General features: G+C 32.9%; 1 protein-coding gene across 2 annotated transcripts in view; it reads right to left on the bottom strand.

Annotated features, from left to right (window-relative positions):
- Positions 1 to 12,771, bottom strand: part of LOC107446306 (protein C-ets-1) — a 179,895-nt gene that overhangs the window by 129,093 nt on the left and 38,031 nt on the right. For both annotated transcript variants that reach the window (XM_021145115.3, XM_021145116.3), the window contains one exon: positions 7,438 to 7,606. In XM_021145115.3, coding sequence (XP_021000774.1) covers positions 7,438 to 7,606 — 169 coding nt within the window. The remainder of the gene's footprint in view (positions 1 to 7,437; positions 7,607 to 12,771) is intronic.

Here is a 12,771-nt window from a genome sequence, read left to right on the forward strand (position 1 = left end):
GTTAAAATCTTATTTACTTCAGTCTAAGCCAGAGTCTTACACCTCTTGCAGTGAAATTTTTATGCTAATTTATGAAAAGAAATTTGTTGATGTTTTCCCAAATTGCTACACTATCTTAAAGATTTTTTTAACTTTGCCAATCACTAGCTGTGAAGCTGAGCGCTCTTTCTCCAGGATGTCGTATATAGAAAACAAATATAGGACAACAATGTTGAACCATCGACTAAACCATTTATCAGTTCTTTCCATAAATTGTGATTTAACGAAGGACTTACAATGTGATGAGCAAATAAAGGAATTTGCAGCACAAAAATGCAGAAAGGTTGCTTTATAATTTATACAATAAAACTACACATAACCTGTCAATTTCTTTTGCAATAATGTTGTGCAGTTGCTGTTTGTATATACAAATAGAAATAAATAAATAAATAAAAAATTTTATTGTCCTATTTTTTTCTATATACTTATCTACATCACTATAGAAAACAGTTTTTTGACAAAATGGCTATTAGGGCCCCTAAGTAGATTCAGCCCAGGGCCCCACAAATTCACTATCCGCCCATGAAATTACAAAATAATTATAATAATGATAATAATATTAAGGATAATAATAAGATTAATGATAATAATAATGATGATAATAATAACTCTAAGAATGGCTATGTATAAGATTAGAAAACGGTAAGTTACACTTGGAGAATTAAGAGCTCAAAGTGTTTTGTAAAGAACTAGTATCTTCCTTTTATCAGTTTTGATAGGATTTAACTAGTACTTGAAAATTAAGTTTAAAGTTGAAAATATGAGAAATAAATTAAATGCATTCTTTTTTTTTTTTTTTTTTTTTTTTTTTTTTTTTTTTTTTTTTTTTTTTTNTTTTTTTTTTTGGTAAAACACATTTCAACTTCTGACAACCCAAAAAAATCTAGATATAAATTGAAATAGGTGATGTATCGATATATAAATATCGATATTTTGTGATTACGATGAAATATACTCTTTCGATGCATCATAAATACCCAAGTCGTGTGCTAAATATCGAATACACATTTATTATTGATTACGATTTATATCGAAAGTGGCTATGTTGCAAACAGTATCGATAATGACACCTTACAAACAAGATTGTATCATGATTGTTATCTTTAACGATAATTATTGATCGATATCCTTTCATTATTTTTACAAGAATTGCGTAGAAAAATTATTGACAAATATTAAAATAATGCGAATTAATAAAATTTTATCAGCGTCATTGAACAGCCAGTTCAATTCTGAGTTTATGACTACCAATGTTCAACTCTGTAGCCTCTTAATTTTGAACCTAATCCAGAAGAGAAGGGAACTCCTGGATCAAGTATTAGAAGAAATTTGCCTTCGTGGAGGACTTTTTAATGGAACTAACCCGCATTTGCGTTACATGGTGAGGAAAACCACGGAAACCTACCGTGGTTAGTCTGATGGCCTGGAGACTAACCCATGATCCATCTACCACTCAGGATATTTTACGTCAGCACTGTGGTCGATGCAAGCGGGGTACGGAATTCGTATCGACCAGCGATCACTGGGATTCGAACCCGGTTCACCTTATTGGGTGGCGAGCGTTCTATCTCCTGATCCGTCCCGGCTCAAATTAGTTAAATTTTATTTTATATTATAACCGTCGTTGAACAGCCGACCCATCTTTGGGTTTACGACTACTAATGTTCAACTCCGTAGCCTTGTAAATTTGAACCAATCCAGAAGACAAGTTAACTCCTGGATCAGTACTCTCAAAGATAAGATTTGTTATGAGAAAGTGAAGGACTTTGTGTCTCGGCAGATTTCAGATGCATCAGTCACCATTTACTACAAGGGGAGTCTTCGGCGGCGGGGAACGAACCCACGACCTATTGGACACGGGCCCTATGCGCAACCAACCTGGCTATATCTCGGTCCCAAAATAGTTATATGGTAAATATATTCATATCTACCGTGAAATATTGGTCTTATTTGATAATGTGTTTCAAAGAAAACAGACTAATCCGCACAACTGAAATAACTCATCCTTTCACAACATTCTATCGTATAGCATAAATGTTATTTTAAATATATATTTATCATGGTAACTATAGAAATGTATAAAGACGTTAAGAGCGATGAATCAAAATTTCTTAATAAAAAGAAATTACGACCATGAGCACATTTCTCATCGTTAAATAACCACAATAAATTTCACCTTGAATTTCGACAGTAAATAAAAAATTCCTTTCTGATTCAAAAAGTGCCACTAATCAAATTCCGTGTTCCAATGTTATAAAATGTTCTACGTCATTCAAAAATTCACATTTTTCTTCCAAATAACAAAGAAGTTAAGATTTATCACTTTTAAGCAAAAGTTTTGTCCGTATTAAGTCGCGTATGAGTTTTAAGTAAACATTTAAAAAGTAATATAAATCGTAAGTTATAATAAATGGGACAATGAAATAAATTGAGGAAAATTGAAAACAAAGAAGAAAAATTATTGGTATATTAACTTTCTCAATTTTAGAGTGCAGGCGTTTATTCATTTAAAAATATTTTAGTATTTCTCCGGTAAGCTTTTTATTCCTCTCATAGTTCAAAATGTGTCTTTTTTCAAAGATAGATACAGCTCAAAGCGCGCGTTTGCGAAAATGGACTCAGCTTAAAAGGCGTGTTTACGAAAATGGACACAGCTTAAAAGGCGTGTTTACGAAAATGGACACAGCGTTTACGAAAATGGACACAGCTTAAAATGCATGTTTACGAAAATGGATTCAGCTTAAAATGCGTGTTTACGAAAACGAACACAGCTTAAAATGCGTGTTTACGAAAATGGACACAGCTTAAAATGCATGTTTACGAAAATGGACTCAGCTTAAAATGCGTGTTAACGAAAATGAACACAGCTTAAAATGCGTGTTTACGAAAATGGACACTGCTCAAAATGGGTGTTTAAGTAAATGTAGACAGCTCGAAACGCGTATTAACATAAATTGTCATAGCTCACACATGCGTGTTCTAGAAAATGAACATAGCTTTTGATTACGCTTGTTAAACTACTCTTATGAGTATTTAAGGAATAAACGATTGTCTATTTGTATAAATCCTTTGGTACATTTTATTAAAGTAGTCTTTTCAGTTGTTTGTGCAAGGTTGCTAAGGTCCAATAAATTGACAATAGTGGTAGTAAATTCACGTTGTTGTATTTTTATTTTTAAACTTATATTTTGTTTATATTTTTAAAACTCACTTTTCTCTCAGAGTTCTGATTACAAAGATTTCGTTTGAAAAGTTACACTGTGATATACCTAGCCACCCAATTCCAAATTTTGCTGTGTCCATTTTCTTAGGCACGCATTTTTTATTGTGTACAAACACGCATTTCGAGCTGAGACCATTTTCGTAAACACGCATTTTGAGTCGTCCCCTTCTATTGCGTAAAACGCTAATACGTATATGTACACATAGGTCAGAAAACAAATGAAATTTCTTTTCTCGCATTGGCAACAAGGAGCTGGGAAAAAAAACTGAGCTATTAGCTGAACAGAAATGAGAAGTTAAAAGCAGATAGTAAATCTCAACTATTACTTTTCTTTCAATTATTCGTATTAGTTTACGAAAAATAAGTAATAATTAGAGATTGGCTTTAGTTTTTATGATGCTTAGGAATTCACGGCGTTGATAAAGTTGTTTTAATAATAATAAAAGAAAAGAAAAAAAAACAGAACAGATTACTGGCAATCGGTATGCCATATGTATTTATAGGTTCAACCTAAATTTTGTTTCACACCAGGAATAATACCCTTATTTTCACATTCTTTACAATTACGTTTTTTTCTCTTTTATTTTCATTTTCTAACCTTTTTCTTTAATTTTAATACATTTAAGGATAATATGAAGGATATGAAAATCGTATCACTCTCAAGCTAAAAATTTAGAATTGTCTAAGCAGGGAAATATTATGAATTATTTGTCCCAATTTTAATTTTCAAGTAATATTGATATGTATGTATATTAAATCATACTGCATATAAATAGTTTTATAAGATATGTTGCTTATATATTTAGAAAGTAAATTGAAAATTACTAAAAACAAATTCTGCCTTAAACTATTTTGCACCAATCCTACTTTTAAAATGTTTGCATTGTGGGGAAACTATTTATAAATTTTGGTAAACGAACGATTTGTTAAATGTTGCGCATGTATAAGGAAATGTAAAGGGGGAAAAAAAAGAAAAAAACATACAAATAACGATGTATTTTTACCGTTCCGTTTACAAAACTATTTTCTGGATTCAAATTTATGAATGTATATTCAGAAAAATAATATTCTAGTATAATATAATATTCTAGTATAATATAATATTCTAGTATAATATAACATTCTAGTATAATATAATATTCCAGATACAATAAAAAATATACTATATTTGAGTCAGTGAGAAAGAAAAAAGACTTAATGAACCAAACGCTTAATACGTGTGGTCTTTGATAATTTAAAAAATAATTTATATTAATTAAAAAAATAAATAGCCTTTGAAAATTTGTAAGGCATATTCAAAGCTTTACCAAAGGGATCATGGGTAAGAAAAAAATCAAAAGAATTTTATATATTCATGCATAAAATCATTTCACTTCAAATATCAACAATTACTTAAGAATTAAACTCTAACTTAGTAACAATTAAGAATGTTTCAATATTTAAAGAAATGCGAATGATGAAAATGTATGTAATCGGTGTATGGTAGGTTGGCAAAAGCACAGGATCTCCACTTGGTCACTTGAGCACAAAAGGCTGGGCCATGTGTGACCTCTTGATCGTTAAAGTGCCTCGTACATCGTAATAGACAGAGCGAATCGCCCGCAATCACCACATTCGATGACAATTAAGAAGGGGTCCAAGCATCGATGGCGCACGCATGCGCAGAGATTTAATCGAATTAGCCCTGCCTGTTTGATAAAGTCAATTAGAGTCGCCAATTTTCATGGACTTGTGTAAACGTGAATTGAGTTTTTCTAACGCCAGATGTACAAAGGTGGGCGCATTCTTGGAGATAAAGATCGCCAAGTATGCAAACCATGGCTTATCTCTTTTATTAAGTTTACGTATTATGTTGATTATGGGGTATTAAAGGTTACGAATCACTGATATTGAAGGTGAGGGGTTTCGAGAAGGCTAAAGATATAAGGTGTCAGAGGCATTAACCTGTTCAGGGTTCAGGGTTGGACAAGTGTGCTGAACTATAAGCCTTTCAGTTGTTACTGTATTACAGCGGTTAAGTGACATATGAATTTGTCTGACCGGATGTTCAGAAACCAGATTATGAAAGCTCAAAAAGAAGCTTATCAAAAACCACCAGGAGAATATTTTCGTTTAGCTATTTGATGTATGTAGAATTTATCAAATGGGTTAACTTGAGATGTTTGAAAATTCATGGAACGCCAACCACCTGCATATTACTTTTTTTTATATAAAATTAATGTTTAGCCACGATGGCATAGTAGTATAGGCGCTGAATAGTCATTATGGAAGAATGAGATTCTCTTCTTGGTGGCTGAAGCTGAACCAGCTTTAAATATAGAATTACCAGCTTGTTTGGGAAGTGAAAACGACCTGTGCGCTATGATGATCACAACGCCATCATCATGACCGTTGGTCACGAGAGTTGCGAAGCCATAACCTTTATGATTCCCCTGACCTCCAACGGTCTGCCATTGGTTTGTTTGACTCAAATAGAGCATTTTCGCATAAAGATGTGTGGGCCCACCCCCACTAACGAGTTTTGCTTTAATTTCAAATATTAAACACAAGATAAAAGCACAACTGTCAGCCATACTTTTTATTTAAAATTTTTTGCAGAGAAAACAGGAGAGCTATGAAAAATAAAAGGAAAGTTGGATGATGCTGTGAAAATGCTAAATCTCTCTATTCACGTTTTTTAGGCATTATATTTTTTCCGTTAAGTACCGCCATGAAGTACATAAATTTATTTAAACTAAATGAAAGTTCCATCTTGGTCCTTTCATACTCTGAATTAAGTGTAATTGCAGTTAAGGAAAACCAACTTTAAGTGATAAGTCTCAAACTATTTATGTACTAACACGCTCAATAAAGTTCACTTTGATTTATTTATTCTATTTTTTGGCTTTATACAAATCACTGCATTTTTTTTTAATTAGAGAAAAACAATTGTCCATTTCGGTTCAATAATTACAGCAAATTTCGATGTATCAGTTGACATTGCGAATAGGTAAACTGCGGAAAATAAGGCACATTAGTGTAATCAAAAACTGTTAAAATCTACCTTGCCCACTAAATTTTAACAATGTTTGAATACACCAATAAGTCTTATTTGCCGCAGTTAACATCATGCAATAGTCACTTAATTATTGTATGAAGTTCACCATTAAATATTATTGGATACCAAGGATACTTTGTATAAGGTTTTTCTCAACTTTGTGCTTCACTCGTATGGAAGTGAATCCAGGACTTATGTGGAAAAAAAAAAGATCGTTTTTTAATATGGGAATGGGAGATTCTGAAATTCATTTTTGTGCTACTTCAATGATAAAAGAGTATAAGTATGGGGCATTAGAAAGAATTTGGAAATTATGAAAAATCGTAAATACATTGACTAGTGCAACCGGAAATTGAAGTGTGTGTCACATTTAGCTGAAGTGTGCTAACAGAAATGTGAAAAATATCTTCGATTCAAAACCTGGTAGCTCTATTCCATGCAGAAGAGCAAGGGGATGATGGTTGGAAGACTTGAATAAGAGGAAAACTAAGAGCTAGAAGTCTGAGCACCAAAATAGGGAAAAATAGAGGCAAGTTCGAGACCTCAAAAGTCAATGAATAGTAGTAATTTAATACAAATCTACAGTTTTAATCAATTTTTTTATGAAATTTGGAACACTGATAGTTCGAAGCACGAGGGAAAATCACTGGTGACAATATAACGTTTCACTTCGAACTGTTTCAGTGGAATGCGTTTGATACAGATTATGCTCCTCAAAAATATTAAGAGCATACTTCCGACATAATATAATTAATAGATAGGAAAACTGCATCTTCATGATTAAAGATAACTTAGAGCCGTGATGGCTCAGGGGATAGAGCGTTAGCCTTCCAATGGGGTGAACCAGGTTCGAATCCCAGCGATGACTGGTCGATACAAATCCACATCCAGCTTGCACCGACCACAGTGCTAACGTGAAATATCCTCAGTAGCAGACGGATGATGGGTTAGAGTCCCCTTGCAGTCAGGCTAGCCGTGGGTGGCTCTCGTGGTCTTCCTCTCCATATAACTCAAACGCAGGTTAGTTTCATCAAAAAGTCCTCCACGAAGGCAAATTTCTCCCGATACTTGATCAAGGAGTTCCTTTGTCTTCTGGATTGTGTTCAAAATTACAAGGTCAAAATTAAAGATAACTTACCTAGTGAGTTTTCTTCCGAGAGATCGCTTAGAGATGGCACCTTTTGAATAGATCTCTGAAGTTCATCACAGGATTCATCAAAGATTTCTTTCTTTATAGCGTCCAGAGGAATCATCACTTGTGAATGCTGTTCACCAGGGACACTCGAAAAATCCATCTTATCTCTCATCTGAAGCAAAACAAACAAGCACATTTTTGTTAATACTATATTTATTAAGTATAAACATTAAAACTTGTTAGAAATTGGATTAAAAAGAACAATCGAATCCTGAAAAAGAAAACATGATTTGAGTATTGGTATTGAAATTATAAAATTTTCATGATATGAATTTGATTGTATACCCAAAAACGCAGTGGCGCGACAGCCCATAGAGGGCCAAGGCCAACTGTGCCCGTCTCAGTTTTCTTGACCTTGGGCTCTGGGGTGCAGGAGCAGATGTTCCGGTCAGCCGAACGCGAAACCCCCAGTGTTTAGCTCCAAAGCATGCTTGGTACTCATTTATCGACGCACTGAAGGGATGAAAGGCTGAGTCAACCTTGCCCGACCCGAGGATCGAACCCAGGATCCGGGAGCACAGGAGTGCGAAGTGCTACAACTCAGCCACTGGGCGTTGGTATACAAGAGGTGTAAATATAAAGTTAGGTGACAAAATGCGTATCGCGAGCAAGAATAATATTACATTCTTCAATCTAATCTATACTATATACAAAATTGGTGTAACGTAATTAATATCTGTACTTTAAACCATAGAGCATGGAGTTAATTCTTAATAGAATTTTAAATTGAACCACGTTTTTTTTCCAAGTAAGAATATAGCATATTGTGATCACGTGTAAGAAGAATGATAAAATGGTTAAACATAGCACGATATAAAAATTGCAACAATTCTAAACGATTTAATTGCTCAAAAAACTATAAAGATTTTTACCCCTGCATAGGAAAGTCGCGTATCGTTTGTTGCGTTAGAATGTAAATGCTGTATGTCTTAAGCATACTACTGTTTGTTAGTTGCAGCAAAATAGTAAAACTTTGACTTGTGAACTTTGACTAACAATTTTATTTTATGTTTTATAAACGGTGACCATGAATATTCATATCCGTAGCCTTATAATTTTTAACTGAAACCAGAAGACAAGGGAACTCCTGGATCAAGTACTGAGACAGACTATCCTTCGTGGACTACCCATCGTATTATCTTGATGGAACTGAGCCGTATTTACTTGATATGGAGATTAAAAAAATCTCCAATAATTTGTTTGCATTTTGATTGTTTGAAAATATTTTTTTAACATTTGAAACTTCATGGTTTACTTTAGGTATGTCTGAATTCACTTCTCTCTTAACTTTAAATTTTAATGCACCGATCGTGATAAACAGAATTTCGATTAAAATTAAGTTTCTCCCGTCGAATTGCTCCTTTTTCAGACCCTATTTTGCACAGAGCAAGAGATGGCACCTTACTAACAGCAGTTGGAGTGTTTAATATATACATTCGCAAATCTTTATTTACTAATCATGCATATAGTTCTGCATTACGATAAAAGTTTTTATAAGTTTAATTTTTCTATTTTTGCACACCGTAATGAATAAAAGATGAAAACAATTATTTTATTTTGTATCTTTTATATCTTTAATTTTTTCAGGTGCTCAAATTGGAGAAATATTCCACAATATGCAAAAGGACTTCACCTACAACAGATTTAGGGAACCACTTGCTGCGTAAACTGTTAGAAATTTGGAGCCGAATCGAACTACAATACCATCCAAATTTGTTGTACCATCAATACGACACTAAGTTAAACCATATTATGAAGCAAAACGTTTCAGTACTTCGTACGATTGTGGATCAACGTTAAATCGTTTTTCTACCAACGTTTCGCCGTTCAAGGATCAACGTTTTTTTACCGTATTTGTTACCGCTTAAATTCAGAAATCAGTTATTCTACAGATTATCTCGGTAATGTGGATATTAAATAGGGTAATCCATTAAAGGGTCAAAAAATTGTTTCATTTTACAAATTACCCAGGTAATCTGCAGTCTACCTAGATAATCTGCAGATACTAGGCATTCATTAAAGAGAAAATAAGATCTTTGATGAAGCAACAGCAACCTTTCTGAACACTTAAATTAACATAACGTCGTTTATTTGTTTTTCACTGTTTAAACGATCAAGTTACCATAATGAAAGAATCAACACATTAGTTGATAGTGTCAATCAACGATTACTTCAAAAGCTAAAATACAAAGAATCAAACGGCTTAAAATAATATCAAAATTAAGGAACTTAACATGGTGTCATTTATTTATCTTTCAATATGTAAAGAATCAAGCCAATAAATATATTAGACTAATCTACAAATTAGTCCAAAAACGTGATTCTGCACTTTAACAGACTACTCTTGCAGGTTGATCTGCAGATTAGCTGTAGATAATCTGCAGATCAATTAGGGTAGCATATGCACTCTGGATTTTTAGTCGGCCATCAGAATCGATTTTTAACATGAAGTGTAATCTACACTCTAACTGATTGCACCACCAAAGCTCTCTAAAAAAAAAAAATTAAATTTTTCATCTAGTTCATTTCATTACTGGGCATTCGTTAGATTTTAAATACTTTGATTATCTGCCCTAAAAGTAACACAAAGACACAAAATAAAAAGATATAAAATGTTAAAAATGCAACAGCAACTATGTGCAAACTCAAAGAAGTTTTCAAAAATCAGTTAAAGCCATTTTCCAATTTCGTCTAGCCATATTATATATTTTTTTTATATTCTTTCTGGAAACATTTCTTTTCATTCCTTAAAAAAATGACTCAAATTTATGTTGGTCATTAAAAACCAGACCTCAAAATATACTTATATTTGAAATACAAATGCTTTTTAAAAATGATACCTTTATGACAAAACTTTATAGCAACTAATAAAAGTTTCACTTTAATTGAAGCGATAAAAACAAAGACTACTTTTTGTGTGTCTGCCTTTTAAATCAAAATATAGATAATAAAAATAAATATACTAATAAAAGCCACTGAAAAATAATTCTCAGTTAAAAAAGACCATGAAATTTGCAGGGTATGGTCCATAAAGAAGTGCGTAGTTAGACAGAACTCGCATCTGCATATTCAAGGTCAAGGCCAGAGAGCTGCGTATAAATAGGATTATCAGCATCTAGAATCAGTTTTCGGACCAGAACAATGGGGAAAATTAAGGTGACCCATGGAAAAATCCCAGTAACTTACTTGTCTCCCCTTTCTGAGAGAGGATTTTAAGTCTACAGGGAAAATTGCTGCAGATTCCTGGAATGTGTTTCGATTAATAGTTTAATTTACAAACTCAAACCGGTAATGCAAATAAGACTAAAATTATACGTGTGCTGTTTTGTTTGGGTGCATTGTTTCTCTTTGTATTTTAAAACAAGACCTTTGTGGCGACAATTTAAAAGAACCGCAAGTCGCTAATTGAATATTTATGAAAGCTTCAGCATTATTAGAATTATATGATATCACAAAGTTGTATTTGTAGTCTTGTCAAAGACCCGTTAAAGTTATCTGATAAAGTTAGTCATATAAATATAATTGTATTTTTATGATGTGTAAATAAATTGTTTGTTTCTTCCGCCTAAGATAATAACAATCATTTTTTATATTTTATTCTGCATGATATTTCACTCATTTCAGACAGAATCGTTTGCTTTCTGTGTCTTGAATACATACGATAATTTAAATTTGGCACAGTATAGCAGATTCTGGCTCTTTTATTATCGAACAAAACATTAAATCCAATCCTAGTTTAGTCCTAGTTAATGGGGTTATAATTGAAATAAAATGAACTGAATAAAAACGAAAGCTTACAGCATTTATAATAATGAAATCATTTATAAGTAAAGAATTCCAGGCATGTAATGGGAGGCAAAACATACACAATGGCGAGAACAGCGACATTACACGGGAATTGTGACCAGCATTACGCATCGGTTGTTCTTAATTCTTAGATTATTTGACTCCATCAATCTGAAGATGATTGGGTCATCCGCCACCGGCGATAGAACCTCGAATTTTCGCAATGATACCATTAACGAGGCTTGAAATAATCATTTACAAATTGAAAATCACAAGGTAATACAATGTTAACATTTATAAATATGTTCAAAGTTTATAGTTATTTGAAGGGCTGTTATAATTCCTTAATAATCTGTCATTTTATATTAGTTATATTTAATTGATTCATGTTGATTTTAACTAATAGAATTCATGGCCTATATCTCGCCTCAGGATTCATCTTTTTATTTTTCTATTAGTTAATTTATTTATAACCAGCTATAAACATCCGGTGCATCAAATATCTTCTTTTTCGTGAAGATAGATCCCAAGACCTCCTCTGGAGATTTTAGCTTGCTTGTTTATTAATTTTTTCAAGTTTTTTCTTCGTCAGTCTTAGTTTACCACACCTTAAAAAAGCTCTTCAAAAATCTGACATATCGACAGATCTCTACATTGTTCTTAATTTTTTTCTTCTGCTATGGCCTTTTCCCATTCTAAAGCTCTTTTACCTTTTTTTAGTATAACTCTAACTCTAAATGAAGTTTTTAATCAATTAAGAACATGTAATCCATGTACTGCATGTATCATCATTAACAATTACGAACGTATAAATCCTTCTTCTCGGAACCTTTGTGACTCTTCTAAAGAAATTAGAACTCCGCGGAACAGCTTTTGCACTAGATAATATCACACTACACCGAAATCTATTATTGCCTTCATAGAAATCGTCATGTTTTCAACAAAAAAATGTCTTCTGAACGATTTTAGAACGTGGCTCGACATTTTATTGTTCTAAGACTTTATTAATCCATTTTCCCCTTAAGTTTTAATGACATTATTTATTGATAAATTTAGTTTATATTTTGACGCACGAATCATGCCAGACGACAGAGAGTAAATCACAAAAACTCGAACAAACGCGCATGTTCCCTCCATTGTTTCTTTAACTGATTTTTACGCCGACAAAAGAACACATGAATAATAGTGCGTTGATCATTGAAATNGCCGTCATTGAGATTCTAACACATGAGTCACTTCATTTAAATGATAGCTCTCAAAGGATAGCAGCGTCACCACTGCTAAAACTACATCATTTTTTTGTCATTTTTCGTCGTTTTTGATTTCGCTCGACTCGGGGGCTTGTCCTGAAAAAAGTTTACGACGCACTCTGCGTGCCTCAGTTTAGAGGTTTCTCTTCGATTAGAAAATAAATTGGATATTCTTTATTAGTCTATTTTACTATCTACCACGTTTATATCAACTTGCCTTCGTGTATGTCTGTTCGGGTGG

This window comes from Parasteatoda tepidariorum, chromosome 2 (assembly GCF_043381705.1).
Source record: "Parasteatoda tepidariorum isolate YZ-2023 chromosome 2, CAS_Ptep_4.0, whole genome shotgun sequence".
In the NCBI taxonomy this organism is placed as follows: domain Eukaryota; kingdom Metazoa; phylum Arthropoda; class Arachnida; order Araneae; family Theridiidae; genus Parasteatoda; species Parasteatoda tepidariorum.